Source organism: Heliconius melpomene, chromosome 17 (assembly GCF_056956725.1).
Source record: "Heliconius melpomene rosina isolate 202511_hmr_F chromosome 17, ASM5695672v1, whole genome shotgun sequence".
Classification (NCBI taxonomy): Eukaryota; Metazoa; Arthropoda; class Insecta; order Lepidoptera; family Nymphalidae; genus Heliconius; species Heliconius melpomene.
The window spans coordinates 780,543-799,022 of NC_140405.1; the positions used below are offsets into that span (position 1 = coordinate 780,543).

The 18,480-nt window shown below is 33.0% G+C and overlaps 1 protein-coding gene across 1 annotated transcript; it reads left to right on the top strand.

Moving 5' to 3' along the window:
* The first annotated feature begins 13,714 nt into the window (after positions 1-13,714).
* LOC146529779 (uncharacterized) lies at positions 13,715-14,218 on the top strand. Its single transcript, XM_085200691.1, has one exon. It carries the CDS (start codon positions 13,715-13,717, stop codon positions 14,216-14,218), a length of 504 nt encoding a protein of 167 aa, XP_085056817.1.
* Positions 14,219-18,480: the final 4,262 nt, after the last annotated feature.

Sequence of the window (18,480 nt, forward strand, 5' to 3'; positions counted from 1 at the left end):
AAGTACTTTTCAAGACATTTTGGAGAGCATTTAAAAAACGGCTATAAACCATTTACGTATGTCACGAGTGAGTATATAAAATAATTTCTGTAGACATGCAATTTCTATTAACTGACTTCATATATTTAATAAGATAACATATAACAATAACCATGTTATATATTACGAGAGCTATAAAAATATATTTATAATAGTAATATTTTCTTGGCATAGTTAGAAAAAGTGTAGCATTATCGTCCTACATGAAATATCTCATTTGACTATTTCAAAGTCAATCTTTGACTATTCGATAAACTATTAAGGTGATCGCGGCGCGGTGCTGTAGGGTCTGATTGCAAACGTGATAGTTGAGGGTTCAAATCCTTTTCAGGGGTTTTTGTTTATTTCTGTCCTCTGATTAGACAAATGGAAGCGTTAATTTCAACCACTAACTAAAATCACAGTCCAGTGCGAGTTGAACTTGTCCACGGAGGGTTCTGTACCAATTTCATCATTAACATTTCTTCCCTACAAGAGGAAGTATATCTACTTGTACGAATGTACTCGTAACGTATGTACACGTAAAAGATGCATTAATAGTTGTATTGTTTTTTCTATGCTCCAAGAGACCGTAGACCGTAACTTAGCTTCAACTTTCAAACGATCTTGAGATAAATGGTATTGACAAACAGACAGACGAACACAAAGTGATCCTATAAGGATTCCGTTTTTCCTTTTGCGGTCCGGAACACTAAAAAACAAAATATATAATAGTTGTTGTAGTCACTTTTATTTAAATTTATATTTGTATTTTCCATAAAAGCTAATTTAAACCAAGACCTTTTACATAAAACGCTTTAGAAGCGAGTAAATATATCGCGATAGTCGTTAACTTATAAATAAACGTTAGAAAGCTCGCGTGCTTGCTTATATTAGAGGCATATGTAATAGCATGGTGAAATATTTTCACATCAGTACGTAGGCTGAAAATATTTAGACTAAGATTTTTCAGTTCTCCAAAAAATTTTTTTTATTTAATACTAACTTTGGTATGAATCTTTATTTATACAAGTAACATAAAAGAAAAGGATAATTCTTAATACACCTTTGTTCCCCACTTTCCGCCGAATTTCGGAATTATAACGCTGCCCTTTGCCTCGTTACCATAGCGAGGAAAAAATATTAAATATTTCATTTCCTCGATTGGAATTGAACCCACAAGTATCGCGATTATAATCGCACGCTTGGGCTCCTGCGCCATGACGACCTCAGAGACGACGAGGCCTGTCTTTGTATCTGTTCCCTCTGACTACCCTGCTACATGCTAAATACAGCGTGAAATTATAAAAAATATAAAAAACAACACTTAGTGCACTCGAGCTTAGGCTCATAAAAAAAGCGTGTTTGTCAGTTTTTAAATTATATGATTAATGAGATTTAAAGTATATATATTTGTTTAAAATAACTTATCATATTATATTCCTTACTTTGTATGACAGACGTATTAAATAGCACAATAGGCGCCAATATAAGGAAGCCTTAAAGTTGTCGACGCGAGTCATTCGCTCGCTATACCTTTGTCCCTTATACTTAGTGCTTAATATATTTGAAAGCATTTTTTCTTAATCTTATTTAAGAAACACTTCAACACGTAAGTGTTGTATTATTGACTTGGTATTTTATATTAATTGGCTAGTTTTGGCGCAGGAACATCGACTAGTTATAGGTGGGTTTGTTGTATAGGAGCCTTCTTGAATATTCTGTTTTTGTTTGTTTTTTTTTTATAGTGGAAACATAAATACATAACAATATCATGGGTGAAAATTTCAACTCTCTAACTATCGCGGTTCGTTAAATACAACAAATATATGTTATTGAAAATATATGTTATTCTGTCCGTCTGTCAACGTGATGACAGACGGACAGAATAACATATATTTTCTCTACATAATAGAAATAGGTAACGTTTTTTTTATATACTTAAAGAGATTGTGAAAAGTATAACTTTATCACAAATTAATTTTAAAAAAGCTTATACAAATCTTATACATTTTCCAAATAAAGAAAAATTTACTTATATATGTAGTAGCAAAAAAAAGATATATAAACTAATTACAAATAATAAAAATTAAAGAAAAAAAAGACATTATCTGTGTCAAGTATTTTCAGAGGCTTTCAGCGCCAGTGTACGTGAAACCGCGGCAGGCGGTGCGCGTGTGGACTTATACCTTGCCTTTACCAATAAAGTTATATATTATATACATATGTATATACGTTTGTTTTGGTGTATGTTTGTCTGTGATAGGTGAGTTTAGGTGATATTGCGAGATATTTACAGATCTATGGTATGGTGGTTTAAAGATTATTATAAGCTTGGAGCTTAGTTTTAAGCTTTTTTAGGATGTAAACAAAACTTTTCTGTTATTGTAAGTAGATTATGTAGCTTGGATTGTTTATTTTTGTAATTTAATTATAGTATAGCATTTAGTGGATATATTTATAGTGTGTTCTACAGCTTTAAAGGTTTTATTCAGTATTTGATAAAAAAGTTGTAATCAACGTGGTGTTATAATTTTTTTATAATATATATTTTTTTAAATAATGTGACAACAGCCGTCGCGTCGTAAAGAAATATCAAGTTAAAAATTATATGATATTTTTTTACATTTCGGTGTAATTTTTGGCATATTCCCAGTTTTGACCAGTTCACTTATCACTAGCATATTTTCTATATAATGTGAGATAAACTTCAAGACAAGACTGACATACTGCTTTGCTTACTACTTCTATATTTTGCTATATTTTCGAAATACTGCGTGATGGGGTGGATCATGACAAAGTAAAAATGACTACTTCCATAGATCGGGAATCGAACCCACAACCCTGGGTGTGTTTATATACAGATTTATACATTATCATTAAAATGTATCATTTTATACATATAAACTAATATAATATATCATATACATTCCTATAAGCAAATAGTTAAAAATAAAAGCCGGTCGTCGACTCCAGTAATCGACATCGGTCACTTATAAGTTTCTTTCACTTAAGCTCGTTAAGTTCCGAACATGTTGATAGATGTTGATAGATGTAAATCTATCAATAAGTTTAATATTTTAAGCGTCACAATTCTCTCAGTTTGAAGAATGGAACAGATGGAAGGAAAGTGTCACGACACTCCCTTTTCCACTTTTGGAGAATAATATTTTTGATAGTTGTATATTAGATGACAGATCATGAAATTGATCCACGTTTTGAAAATAAATATCTTTTGTCTTCTTGTCTTGTTATTTATTTTTCTTTTAACGCCAATGCCGAATTCAAATAATTACATTTATGATATATTGAACAATATAAGCTACTTTTCCATATGACTAGACCTCATAACTAATTTTACCGAGTGGGAATCGAACCCACAACGTTTACAGTCATATGCTTGTACCTCTTCGATGTGAATTCCTCACATAACTATCTATTTACATTTTTTATCAATATACGGGTATGTACATATTTTCTTCAGTTCAGTTCAGTTCTTAATTTATAATATTTTTATATAGATAAATTAGATGCAAGCAGTATGAAATCACCAGAGAATGATACAAATAACAACTAATTTACATATTTAAAAAAAAAAACCATTTAAACACGTGGCGTCGAATTGGCCGCGCAGTGTGCTGTTTTAATAAACGCATTAATGAATCTTGCGCATACTTCTTGATTTATGTCTTTGAAGTATTTATTACTTCATTTTCATTTCACAGTACTGGTAAGAGGGCGGTGTTAAGTTCCACTACTCACTGGTGATAAAACTCTTCGTTCACAGCTTTCCTACTTTAAACGCGACTGTTCTGGGTTAATAATATAGTCTTTGTGACTCTTGAAAATAATTAACAGAAGTTGTCATAGATAGGTCCAATGATTTTTTTTTTAAAGAATTGAAGATTGTTTTCAATAGATACACTGTTTTGTTTTTTTTTGTTAACTTTGTGTTTATGTGTATGTGTTTGTATCGTGTAATTTAATGTTATGTGACTATAAGTCTACAACACTATATACTTTTCAAAAAGCACCATACTACACACTGGGAGGAGCTTTTGACTTTCCTTTGGTTGGATGTGTAAAAATTATTAGTTATTTTAAAAAATCTTAGTTCAGCGTTTAGTTTCGATACCTGAAACACCTTATCTGTAAAATAGAATAGAATGTAGAGAGCAGACAAAAGTATTTAGTTTAAAACACTATGTCCAGAAGTACGATAAAACGTACAACTATTTCAACTGCTCGCAGAAATAGATTTGTATTTTAAAATGTGTGCGATCCAAACATCCGGCCTATTCCATGCCAAGCTCTGAATTGACAGAATTAGAGACATCTATTTTAATTTTCATATGAACTTGGGTGGTATATTATTTAAATTATGTAATATTTTTTTATTGTATAATTGAGGCCAAACGTTGCGTAGTCGCAAGTGTGTGACGGAAAACGCTACGTGTTGTGGGTTCGATCCCCACTCGAGGAAAGTAAATATTTATTTAAATTTATATTTTCATTTCTTCACCCTGGTGTCGAGGCAAAGCGCGGCGTTGAGTTCTCCATTAAACACACAATGCCTCCAGAATTCGGTGGAAAATGGGAAACGGAATGCACTAAGTTTTCTCTACCTACTCTGGTGAGCGCAGGGTACAGCGTGAAGCTCATCTAATTTTTTTATAGCTTCAAGCTGGGTACCACGTATAGCAGGGACGCAGGCAGAGGGAACCTGGGAGGTCCGATTAAGATGTTTCCGTTTTCTATATTCAGCCCATGGAAACATTAGGTTAACATTAGGCAGGAATTTAACGACGTTTTTTCATTATGAGAAAAAAATAATTAGAATTTAATTTGAGCCATTTCTATACTTTAGACCCCCAAAATTGCAGGCCGAGGGATAAAAGATAGATCATTTCCCCACTAGTTCATTGTTTGATAACGGAGATTATGTATGCATTTGTCACGCAAACACTTGCATCGGATTTTGATGGATCGTCGGTTGATATTATTTTATTGTATATATATTATATTCGTTTTTTTAAATTAATACTAACAAAAATCTATAGTAAAACAATATTTCATGTTTTTTATACAAAGAAGAGCAGTTAGAAGAGCAGTGCTTACTATAATGACATTGATTAAATCTCTCATTGTTCTATGAAAATATTTATTTATACTGTTTTTAACTTGAGGCTTTACCTCGCACACAACGGCGTGGGCAGAGTGACCTAGTGTCAAGACTCTTTATTCTCCATTAAGATATTTCCAATGTGAGTCCTTCCCACTAGGTAGAATATCTCCTACCCTTAATGAATGAATTAATCCACCACTATAAAATATGCATTAAAAAATATTTTCATTTCTACGCCTTAGTAGACAAATCATGACATTGAATTTTGCCACTCAACATACAATATGGTTTCCAAACATGTGGGTTCCAAAAGGTTCCCTATGTCTCCCTTAAATTAAGCTATACGCTGATCGATATAATATAAAATATTAAAATATTAAGTTAAATCACATTGTATCAATAAATAAAATGTGACCCGAATCAAGACCCGTTGAAAACTATCATCAAATAAGCTAAATAGGTCTTGTAAGATGAAAATAAAATGTTACGTTGGTGTTTCATAAGAGTGTATTAATCTATATATATAAAAGGACTTGTCCTCACTGACTGAGGTAAGACGCACGCACAGCCGTAACCGCTGTGCGTAGAAATGTGGAATTTGGACAGATGTTTACTTTCGTAATCTGGATATCCACTAAGAAGGGATTTTGAAAAATTTTAACCCTAAAGGGGTGAAATAGGGGTTGAAAGTTTGTATGGAAAAAAAATTAAATCTGCATCGATTTTTATAAAATTGTAAATTCAGACTCTTAAAAATATTTAATTGAATACGTGTTTCACGGTTTTTTAGAATTTACCCCCTAAGGGTGCCAATAAGGGGTTGAAAGTTTGTATGGAAAAATGTTTAAATCGCCACCGATTTTTATAAAATTTGAAATTTAGACTCTTAAAAATATTTAATTGAACTTGTGTTTCATGGTTTTCTAGAATTAACCCCCTAAGGGTGCAGATAAGGGATTAAAAGTTTGTTTGGAAAAATCTTTAAAACGCTACAGATTTTTATAAAATTTGAAATTTAGACTCTTAAAAATATTTCATTGAACACATGTTTCATAGTTTATTAGAATTCACCCTTAAATACGCAAGCGAAGCTGCGCGCGTCCGCTAGTAATCTATATATATAAAAGGACTTGTCCTCACTGACTGAGGTAAGACGCACGCACAGCCGTAACCATTGTGCATAGAAACGTGGAATTTTGACAAATGTTTACTTTCGTAATCTGGACATCCACTAAGAAGGGATTTTGAAAAATTTTAACCCTAAAGAGGTGAAATAGGGGTTTAAAGTTTGTATGGAAAAAAATTTAAATCGGCACCGATTTTTATAAAATTTTAAATTTAGATTTTTAAAAGTATTTAATTGAATACGTATTTCATCGTTTTCTAGAATTCTTCCCGTAAGGGTGCAAATAAGGGGTTGAAAGTTTGTATAGTTTTTTTTTAAATCGGCACCAATTTTTATAAAATTTGAAATTCAGACTCTTAAAAGTATTTAATTGAACACATGTTTCATGGTTTTCTAGAATTCTTCCCCTAAGGGTGCAAATAAGGGGTTGAAAGTTTGTATGGAAAAATCTTTAAATCGCCACCGATGTTTATAAAATTTGAAATTTAGACTCTTAAAAATATTTCATTGAACACATGTTTCGTGGTTTATTAGAATTCACCCCTAATTACGCAAGCGAAGCTGCGCGCGTCTGCTAGTATTGAATATTTTTATGTTTTATTTATGGAAAGTTACCTAAATAGCTCATTCAAGTGTGGATAAAGCTTTATAATATTACGAAATATTATTTAACTTTTTCCCCACTTACAATACAGTACGCAAAAGGAACCTAGTGTTCACCTACGCATCGCTCAATTTTCGAGACATTGCATGTTGAGTGGCGGCACTAAGCGCCACGCTTTACCTCGACTAGTGTGCAGAAATAATAAAATTTAATATTTAATTTTCTCGAGTGGGAGTTGAAACCTCAACCTGCCGCGTTTACAGTCAGTGCAGCGTTCAAATATGAAGACATTCTGTTCCTATTAAAACATTTCCCTTTCCCACTTTTTACTGAATTCTGGAGATATTGCTTGTTGATTGGCGGAATTCAACGCCGCGCTTTGACTTGTTACTTACACGAAGAAATGAAAATTAAATTAAATTATTCATTTCCTCGCGTAGGAACAACTACGTTTACAATAGTAACCCTGTACTCCTAAGCCACGACTGGCCTCTAAATATAATAAAAAATAATTTTTATCTAACCATTCCCTCGAATCGGAATCCAACCCACAGCAGACGCTATCGCACGGCAACATGACACGGTGACATCTTAAAAATGACTAAAACTATTATTCCAATCCATCCAATACCTACAGTAGCTGTAATAACACTGATTGAAGTACGTTTCCAATAACCGTGATGCTATCTGTATAAACATAAGATATCGTGCTGTTTACCGTCGGTACCTACTCAGGGGATTAATTTGTTCATTGGTATACTATAGTTTTAACAGTTAAAAGAATTAGTTAAATATATTTTTATTTAGTTTAGCTTTATGTGTTAGTATTTTATTTATTAAAAAATATATTTAATTGCAGTCTAGAGAGGATTCGAATAAGGAATTAAAGTAAAAAATACCTATTTACATTTTTTAACTTGGAAAATACTTACTTAAAAAGTGTAGTAATAGTCTAATCTAGACAAAACCTTCCAGATCGTTATAATCTTTGAAGGTCAAATAAGTATTTGCGTATGAAATTATATCGCTACTATATTAATATGCATGAACTTTTTTGTGCGCCAAGATTAAGTAATTCATCAGTTTTAGAAATATGGTAAAATGTTTGTTCAACAGCATAATATGTTTCCCATTGATCATTTTGTTATTTTTAACTTCAATATGTAGAGGCCAGTTGTGGCGCATGGCCACAGGCATGTGACTGTAGATGTGGATTCGATCATAAAACTTTAAAAATCGCAAAAATTCGCATATGTACATATACAGTAAAGAATATTGATAACAAGCAAATATAATTTTAAATAGTAGATGCCCTATTTTTGTAGAGACAACAGAAAACAGAGAAGGGAGACTTACTAATTTTTTTCCCATAATTTTCAAAAAGAGATCCATGCAAAAATAAACTACAAGAACAATCAGAACACATTATTTTGATCTCAACTTACAATTTAAAACTGAAACCCAATTTCGCTTCTACCTGAGCATTTGAAATTCTAAATGCGTCTCGGTTACTCCAAACCACATTAAATTAAGCGAGTTTCTTGAATGTAGTTAAAGTTTAACTGTTAGATCGTTTGTCATCATATTTAGTTGGCCCACTAGCGGGGATGGCTCGTTCATTTTTATTTTAAAATAAAATAAAGATAAATCGCTTCTTCGCGACTTTGTGCTAAAGTAACGTTTAAACGATTTAAATGCGATTCTAACAGGTGAGTAAATTCATTAAAAAACGTATCTAAAACCTCACCTCAGATATCTGATGAACTTCAAATTCTATCACATGCTCTAAGGCTTTTACAAAGATATATGGTTTTTAGATAATACAAATTAGAACAATTATTTTCCATAGTTTTATATTATAATATATTTTAAAATGTAAATATTTAGCTTTGGAGAAGATTATGGCGCAAGGGATTGTAAACACGATAGAATGTGCCATCGATTTCCCACTCGAAGAAATGAAATATTTAATATTTCAATTCCTCACTTTAATAATGAGGCAAAGCGCAGCCAAATGAATTCTAAAATTATAAAATACATTTTTGACATTTAAAAAAATACATTTTTATAATATGATTTGTTTTCCTTCTGGCTATAATCCGTACCGGTAAAGTGTAAACCGCCTCTTCGTGGGATACATTGCAAATTTCATCTCTAATTTAAAATATATGCTTTATACGAGGAGACGAGTTCTACGATTCCCTTTGATTTATTACAAATGTTGTTTTGCTTTTTTTTTACCTGTGAATAAAATCTACCATATTTCCTTCTTCGCAGGTTCTCTTTATGAGAGATATATTTTAAAATATACGTGGAATATTCTATAAGCGTATAATATTGATGAGGTAATAGAGCAGCAGCAATGACTTTTATTTTTATATATCATCGCTTTATTTCTTAGTATGATTAAAAGTTAAATAATTATTAAAATAAATTATATAATCATAATTTGTAGCCTTATCAAAACAAACTTATTTATACTGAACTTTCAAAAATAATCTCATCAGAGGCCATGAATAAAAAAAAAAATATTTTTTGTCCCCTTAGGTAAACAGAGATAACTTGAGGTCGTGCCTGTGTGTTATGAGTAAATAAATTAATCATTTGTTCCATACATGAACTATCCTTAAAAGTATATATATATACTCGTAAATATTTCTCCGAATGGTATATATACCTAAACCAAACTACGTTTATTTTAAATTTGATAATATCCCACAACACGTTAAAAAACTAAAATAATACACGGTATTATAGGTATCTTTTGCACTTATGGAGCAACCTATAGCTTAGACGAGCTTACAGCAGTGTTATAAGGCAGTATGTACAGATACGGTCTAATGCTTTATATAATGAGTGAAATTTAAACCCTTCATTTCAACCAGAAACACCAAAAACACAATTATTTTAAATTCCAAATCGCTTCATTATACAAATGGCCCACTACATGTTAATAGACTAAGAGATTACGCGCTTCCTGATAATACAAGTGAAAAAAAAATATTTCAAATACGTTTTTAGTAAATACTACGATGAATGGTGCATTTGATGAAATCCGCCAAAGAACGAGCTCCAGTTCCATTACATGATTGAACAACGGTACACTGATTGTGGGAGCGGGAAGCGTTCTAGATGCGATGTCGGCGCGAGCCAGCGTTTCTATAGGCTGTTTTAATATTTGGAAAAGCATAAATAAATGTTGTGTAAAATTATTGTGTAGAATATAAATTTTGATATGAAAGTAGCTTTTTGGGTTGTGCAAATTGCAAATTTGTATGGATTGCTCCAACTTTCTGATATTAATAGTGTTTAATTTTTATTAAGTAGTTATTTTGTGAGTATTTAGTGTTATTAAGTACCTACACCCTGTGTGCTGTTGTAAAGCCATTATTTTATAGCTCCATAAAGTAATAGCGAAAAGAACATAGTGTTAAGACATTTCGTTTCCCATTATCTGCATAATTTTCGAGACATTTCAGAAAAAAACAAAGTGATGCGTATTACGTGACGGAACTTAACGCCACGCTTCTAGAATAATATTTCTTTCTCCTGGCATTAGTCCTGCCAGTCTGCTTTCCTACTCAACCCACTTCACTTTGCACGGCACATTGGCTCTCATATCGTGTATCATGACATCCAACCAGGGCTTCCTTGGGCGTTCGGGGGGTCTCACTCCACTGATATAGTAAAGCATTTGCATCTGACATAGTTCCCAGGCTGGCCCGTAACATGGCCACCTCAGACGACGCACTTGGAGCTTACCCGCTACGTCGCGGACTCCAAGACTATTTCAACTCAATGTGTTACGTATGCGGTCTATTTCTTTCTTTTCGTGATTTGAAGCTACTTAGTGTGCCGAGATAGTGCTGGCCAGCATTGGGTGCCGTGTAAAAGAACCGGTCGAATGATGCTCTTGTATATCAGCCTCTTCGGTTTGGACGATATTCTTCAATCGCAGAATAACACATAGGCTACAAATTATGAATAGATTATTTAAGTTAGCTATAACATAATTCTAAGACTAAACAGTCAGTTGTCGCTCGTTGCTTGGTGAATAGTCCGACTCGCACTTGACTATTTTTTTACTATTATAAGATCATTTTATACTCAATCATTAAATTGTACAATATAGCACACACGGAATACCCCTGCAGCGAGATGTATTTCGTTATTTGTATAAATACCTATTTATTGGGCAACAATCCGGCTGTGATCAGAGCGGCTTTATTTATTTTGACAGTTTGTGGCAAACATAATATAAATAGCGCACCTAATGTATATATAGGTATGTGTACATATGGGAACAATACGAAATATATTTAAATACGTGATCCTACAATGTTTTTCTGTCTAGAATCCTAAAATGCTTTTTGAAATTTTATTTTGAATGACGTTTTTAGAGTTAGGATGGGTTAGATTTTTTTTTATTATTTTATTTTGACAGGAGCAAATATCCATTTGGACAGTAACGATTTAGCGAAAAAATGCGAATAGGTTCTGGGAACATTCGTCGATAATATTGCTATAAAATAAAATAAAAATCTGCATCTCTTGTAAAAAACCAGGAAGAATGTAGAGGTAGTGTTGAGTTTCCACCACTTGACATGTAATTACAATAGAGTTGGAATTGAGGAATGGAGAGTCTTAGCACTAGATTCTTCTGCCAACCCAGATGTGAAGGACACAGCGTAAAGTTAAAATAACAAGAAGTACCTAACGCACCTTTCCTAGGTTTGCCAAAATTGCCTTTTCACGCCTGTCTCACTGAAGTATCACAAGTTTGTTTAAGTAAAAAATTATGGCTACACTATGAATAAACTATGCGCGGGAGTCTCTTTATTGGACAAACGAGCCGCTCGGTGTGGATCACTCGGGAACATCGAACATAATTTATTATTTAATTTTCTAATCATATACTATTATGTAATAATACACTATCAAACGAATAGAATACTATATTATTGAGCTTTGCCTTTCCCCTAATCTGCCCGAGGGGAGAATTTTATTTATTTAATTTTAATTTATTTTAATTAAATGTAAAGATAAAGCACGGCGTTGGATTTCACTACTCAACAAGCAACCTGTCGCATTTACAGTCACAGGCTTTGACGATCCCGACGACTATCCAAAATGAAATCAATTTAACCCAGTAGTTTCTGAGATAAGCCGTTCAACCAAACAAGCTCAGCTTCATAATATTAGTATAAATGGGTTACACATATAAAAAATAAACAGAAAGCACGTCGGCTGACATAATTCATAATAAAAAGTTTGTAAAAATAGAAGTTGTCTAACTCCGCTTCGCCGTGACCCACTTCTGAATCTGCAAAGCTAGGCAGTGGGCTGAAAGTCACTTTCATAAAAAACAACCGCCTATAAAAACATCAATCAAATAAATACCACTTGACCTGGGAACTTTGAATAAGTAGTTTAGAAATAAAAAAATATGGTGGTTTTTGGGTTTAGAGTGAAAATTTTGTTATTACTATTATTGTGAACAAAAGCTAAGTTTTCACTTTTATTAAATTTTATTTAATATATTTATATTAAATACTATTCATTTCCTTGATTGGGGATGGAGCCCACAATCGTGACGTCTACAGTCGCAGGCTTGTGCCTCTACGTCTAGACTGGCCTCAATTTTTAATAACATATTTATTAAAGAAACTAGCACCATTCGTATATTATACTACCTATGTATTACGTTCGACATTGTGTCAAGTATTTCTACTTAAAACGACACATCCATATCAGTATTGACACATAAATGGTATTCTTCTCGCTCGTATTCATATCATTGTTAGCCGTGTAGTGTATACGCTGGAGATGTGCAACGGAAAATTAATTTTTCATAAAAGCGGAATACTCATATATGAGAAAATTTATAATAATCGAGGGAGTTATTGAAATAACCACGTATTTTACTTTTTATATATCTTTTAAATATAATGTGAAGAAAAAAAACTGTTTTAAATTTTACGTATATTGTCATCGAGACGTTTTGAGAGATCGTTGAGGTGCAGTGGCAGTGTCTGACTTTGAATTCCGTTTAGGCGACTCGTGGCCTTGAACTTCATCTCTCGACATGCAGTGTCGGGAAAATTGGTTAGTGCATGGAGTACGGAATGTTTTAATACTAGAATCTCTCTACCTACCCCGCCGCATGCGGGATAGTCAGGTTAAAACGAGGATCTAATGAATTCATAATTTCTCGAAATATTGCTCATAAAAGTGAATTATATTAAGCCTAAGCATCATTTAAAACTGAGCCATTCATTTTTTTAAAAAAATGCATTTGAATAATATATATAAATTTCGGTCATTTCATATCTACAAATGACAGCTCTAGATAGAGTCATTGATTTTGGACATTACAACAATTGATCGGAATATACCACAAAATTGATACTTGCTCGGCGATTTCATTCGCCGCGGTCGCTGTTTCATGCGAGCGTATCAATGCAACCCAAAAACTATCTATTGGAAAATCGTACGTTACCTGTGTTGCGCTTGTTAAAATTTATTTTATTATATGAACTATAATATATTAAAACTATTTTTATTTTCGAAAATTATAATAATCTTGTGCTATTTACTCTTTTTGCCGTATATTATAGCAGAGTAGGCTGAGAGAGTTTTAACTTTCCAGTTTCTTTCGGATTTTGGGGCATAGTGGTAATTTTTAATTTGATTTCCTCTCGGTATATCCTCGAATTCGACTAGAACTCACAGCCTGAGACCTTATAGCCAGAAAATGTTTCATTGCGCCTTGACGGACTAAATAATAATATTCTTGCTTAATCATGTTGCTAATTAATATCTCAAGTGTTTACGCGATATTATGAATATCCGTTGGTGGGACCGCGTTCGTAATACAGAAGTTCTACAACGTGCGAAGATCGACGGAATGGAAGCCTTCTTGATGCGAAGACAGTTGCGTTGGGCTGGTCATATCTTCCGGATGACGGAACTAAGAATGGCAAAACGAATCTTTTATTCCGAACTGCAGGTAGGCAAGCGGAAACATGGCGGCCAATTATTGCGGTACAAGGATGTGCTGAAGCGCCATATGAAGAGTTGCGGTTTCCATCCATCCCAATGGGAGACAATTGCTGCTGATCGGCTTAAATGGAGACGCATCCTTAGCACTAAGGTGTCGGAGTTTGAAATAAAACGACGACATGAGCTCAATCTTAGACGCGACGAGCTTAAGGCCCGGGTACCTGAGGCTATTGATTATAATTATTTGGGGGGTGTGCTGACATGTAGTGAACGTGGCCGAACTTTTTCTAATAAAGTCGGTTATGTCAGTCACATTAGAGCTCATCAACGAAGCTCTTGTTAGCCAGATGTCAGTCGCTGTGGCCGAAATCGGTCAGGAACTTATCAATTAATATTATGGAATGTACGAATATGTATTATATTATATTCGTCGACCATATCGGCTAGTCAGATGTAACACAATTGTCTTAATGTTTTATACATTTATCTATAAAAACATTTACTTTTGTAAAAGATTTTTCGTTTGTTGAGCATAAATTTTCAACTTCACTATAAGCGAAATGTGGAGACCCTAGTGATTTATCCCTACTTTGTCACTACCTTTCAATATACACGACTAATCGTCCCCCACAATTTCTTTTACAGACTTTGAGACATAAAATAGTAAAAAAGATTTTTTCGTTCAAGCAAAATTTCAATTTTGTTTCAGTAGTTTTGTCCGTGCATGCTCAGTAACAATAAAATTACACATTTCAAAACTCAATGTCACTCTAAAAAGCCACATTACTTTATAAACTTATCAAATAAAAAAAAAACGAATAGCTAAACCTACACTAAATATCGACATACTGCTGCACAATTGGAGCGTCCTCATCCATGCGTGTAGATATCATTGTGAACGGAGCACGGTGGGTGCAGGCCTGCAGCTAGCTGGTACGGTATATGCAAACGTGGATTCAACACTTTTGTTTACTGTTATTGGACTTTAAAAGCTTTTATTTAGTAATATTGAGCTTTTTATTATATTGTTATTTTATATATATATGAATATTGTTTAGCCGAGGCCATCGTGGCGCAGCGCCACAGAGTCTGATTGTAAGCACGGTGGTTGTGGGTTTGATTCCCGTTGGGAAATTGATAATTTTCATTTTCACGCGACGTCTCCAAATATGGCTAAAAAATAAAGAACTGAGAGTCAGAAATTTAGGTTCCGCCTACCTAATCTGCTATATGTCGTAAGCGTATATGACGTAAATCTAATTTTCATATTTTTTTAATTAGGAATTTAAAATAATATGACATAATTATATTTTTCGACGAAAAAAATAATTATAAATGGATTTGGCTATATTGTATCAATCAATATTAAAAAGATCACTGAAAAACAATTAGGTATAATTAATTTTATTAGGTTTAATTTCTATTACTTGAGAGGTCGTGGTTCGTATTTATTCTTACGTCCTTTCGTAATCTGCAAAATGAAAGTTTCTTTTAATCAATATAATATCATAATAAGTACTAAAACTTACAATTTAAATCATATTTGAGCAAATATTCCGGTACATTCGTAGTTCGGTACCATAGGGGGCGAGCAGCGGTGCGTAAACTGAGCCACTAAAGCCTGTCACTTGCCAGACTTGCTTGTGAATGGCAAAAATTATTACAAATGTTGACACTACTTTGTAAATTCAATTCAAAATTAATGTACGGCTATCGCTCTTAACTTTTGAATTTCAAGCTATATCCCGTACACGACTGGATAGGAATAAGACATGTAAGACACTCCGTTCCCCAATTTCCATCTAAATTTCAAGACATTGTGTGTTGAGGGGATGGAACTCAACGCCGCGATATTTCTTGATACGAGAACGGTTAAACGATTGATTTTTTCGAGTGGGTGGGAACACGACTGTCGTGTTGCGTCGTGTTAACATTCAAACGCTGAACCATTGCTTTTTAGCGTGGAAATATAATTTTACTCCATTTGTCTTGACTTAACACTTATGTTCGTATCGGACTGCACAACAATAATATTAGACTAAAAAAAAGTGTACTTTTTTATAAGTTTATATGATAATTGTGAAACACACTACCCTCTTCTCGTAAATTGAGTAAAACAATGCTATAGCAAGCAAGTCGCCGTCATCCATCACGATATTACGCGAGACTCCCTCAGATGATTCTGCTTCACAAATATTTGGAAACGGGCTCCTTAGTGCGCCTGCTGCGTTTACATTGTCGTTGATACGAGATTTGTATCGCTGTTTTTAACTATTTTTATAGTACAATTTATACTTAAGGTAAGAGTTAGTGTTTTTATAATTACTTTGAAGTTTACACATTGTATGGGTTTCAGAAAATATCTCAAACCGTATCCTATATATTGGAGGGCAGACACTTCTGTTTCCCATTTTCCATAGAATTCTGCAGGCATTGCGTGTTGAGTGGAGGAACTCAACGCCATTCTCTAAATAGTAATCGAAGCTACAGCCGTCGTGTTTACAGTCAAACATTGTGCCGCTACAGCAAGCTAGCCACGACATTGTTGTTTTTAATAATATTAGTGAAAATAAAATCTATATATAGAAAATAATGTTTTGTATTTTTAATCAGACTGTAAATTTTAGTGAACAAATTAAAGTAACGTCCGCCTATGACAATGGAAACACACCATCGCTTACATGTTTACTTTGTTACTACTATCTTGAAATATTAAAAAAAGATTAATATTATGTAATAAAATAAAATTGTAGTAATGTTAATTATATTATGTTATATTATAAATGAAGATTTTTTGTTCATTATTTTTGTTTTTATTTTAACACGCATCTCTTATATGCGGAAGGCAGTAGACATAGAGGTTCTCGAATTTTTACCTGAGTTCAATACATTGTATGCTAAATGGCGGAACTTAACGCCGGGCTGTATTACCAGAGTAGGGAAATGCAAATAAATTATTCCCCCATCTGGATTGAAACACAACCATCGAGTTTTCAGTTAGCCGCTGTTTCGCTTTGCTACGATAATTACATAAAATTTAAATGAATGGGAAGTTTCAATGAACATGCGAAATTACTGGACTTAGAATATTGAAATATAGCATTATATATGAGGATAGGTTAAGGAGATAGAGAAACTAAGAGAAGATTTTTTGAAATTCCTATGAGAACTAATGATTGTATAATTATTACTAAATTAATGATTGTATCAATTGTCAGCTTGCTTTGAATAAATATACTCGTATTTTTTCCAATAAAATTGAGTTCGCTACTTCTTACTAGCATCAAATTACAAAAAATAGGAAAAACGTCAAAAGATATAAAATAATTCTCCAATTCATCTAATCTCCACGATATAATATAAGATATACATAATTTAAGTGACTCTCTCTATTTATTTTACTGTGAAACATTCTCGAGCGGCGTTGTGTAAACTCAAATCCATTCTACTAATGTTTAAATAAACCGATTAGGAAAAATGCAATAATAGACTTGATAAATGTAGACGTCCTCTTGTTATTGTTTCGTTAGGCTGGGACTTCACAGGGTGCACCTATTTTTTTATCACTTCATTCTACTAGTGCAGGCTGAAATTTTAGTGCTAACACTTATCACTGTACTTTTCATCCGAATTATAAAGTAACGTAACTCAACGTAGTAGCTTGTGTTATTAGAGCAGGGATATAGAAATACATAATACATCTTATTTTTTGGTTTATTGTGTGATTTATTGTGAAACCCAAAACTACATTTTGTCACTTCATGATATGAGACATAAAAAGCTCAATTTAAACAAATACGTATGTACTGTACCCAGGTTCCTTCTGCCTACTCTATGACGTGCGGGATATAACTTGAAGCTATAAAAGAACAACAGCATATAAAACTAATAGTCGTAGGTTCAAATTTAACCTTTCAATCGATTCCTCCACGCTCTTCTACACCGGCCCTAACAGATGCCTTCTGAGAGCTATGAGATTTCTTTAATAACCTCATTCCGGACGCTTTTAGAACCGTTCCGATGGAGATGTGGCTACAATATAAACGGTACGATTGTTGTTATTTTATATTGTTTTTCCCATTAAGATATTAGTACTAGTGCTGGTAGTTCAGTGGGTAACTATCTGGAATAGTAAAGACATCTTGAACTCTTTTCTCGTCTAAAACAAGTACATAACATTGTATGGTTAGTGTATAATTATTACTAAAGAATTCTGATTGTTTTTACTATAAACTAGTTTACGTGACAAAATAGATATTAGTTTTATGGTTGCATTCATTAATTCACAAAAAAATGTTTAATAGCTCAAAGGAAATATTTTTTATATTCCTGAAATATTTCATTTTAAATACTCGTATTTATTTATTTATGTGAAACATAACTGAAATACACTTTTGTATAAAATACAAACAGCTATCATATTTTAAATTAGAAATAAGATGTAACCTGAGAAAAATTATAATAATATTATCATGTGTTGAGTAGTTAATTCTAATATGTACAATCTGATTAACAAAACTAGAAGAACGACAGAAGCTAATTATTAAACACAATCACAATAATTTTAGCTTCGAATCCCACACGCAGAAGGGTAGGGCATAGGGA

Bases quoted from the DNA above. Each gene is read 5' to 3' on its own strand.
- LOC146529779 (XM_085200691.1), top strand. From the start codon at position 13,715: ATGAATATCCGTTGGTGGGACCGCGTTCGTAATACAGAAGTTCTACAA.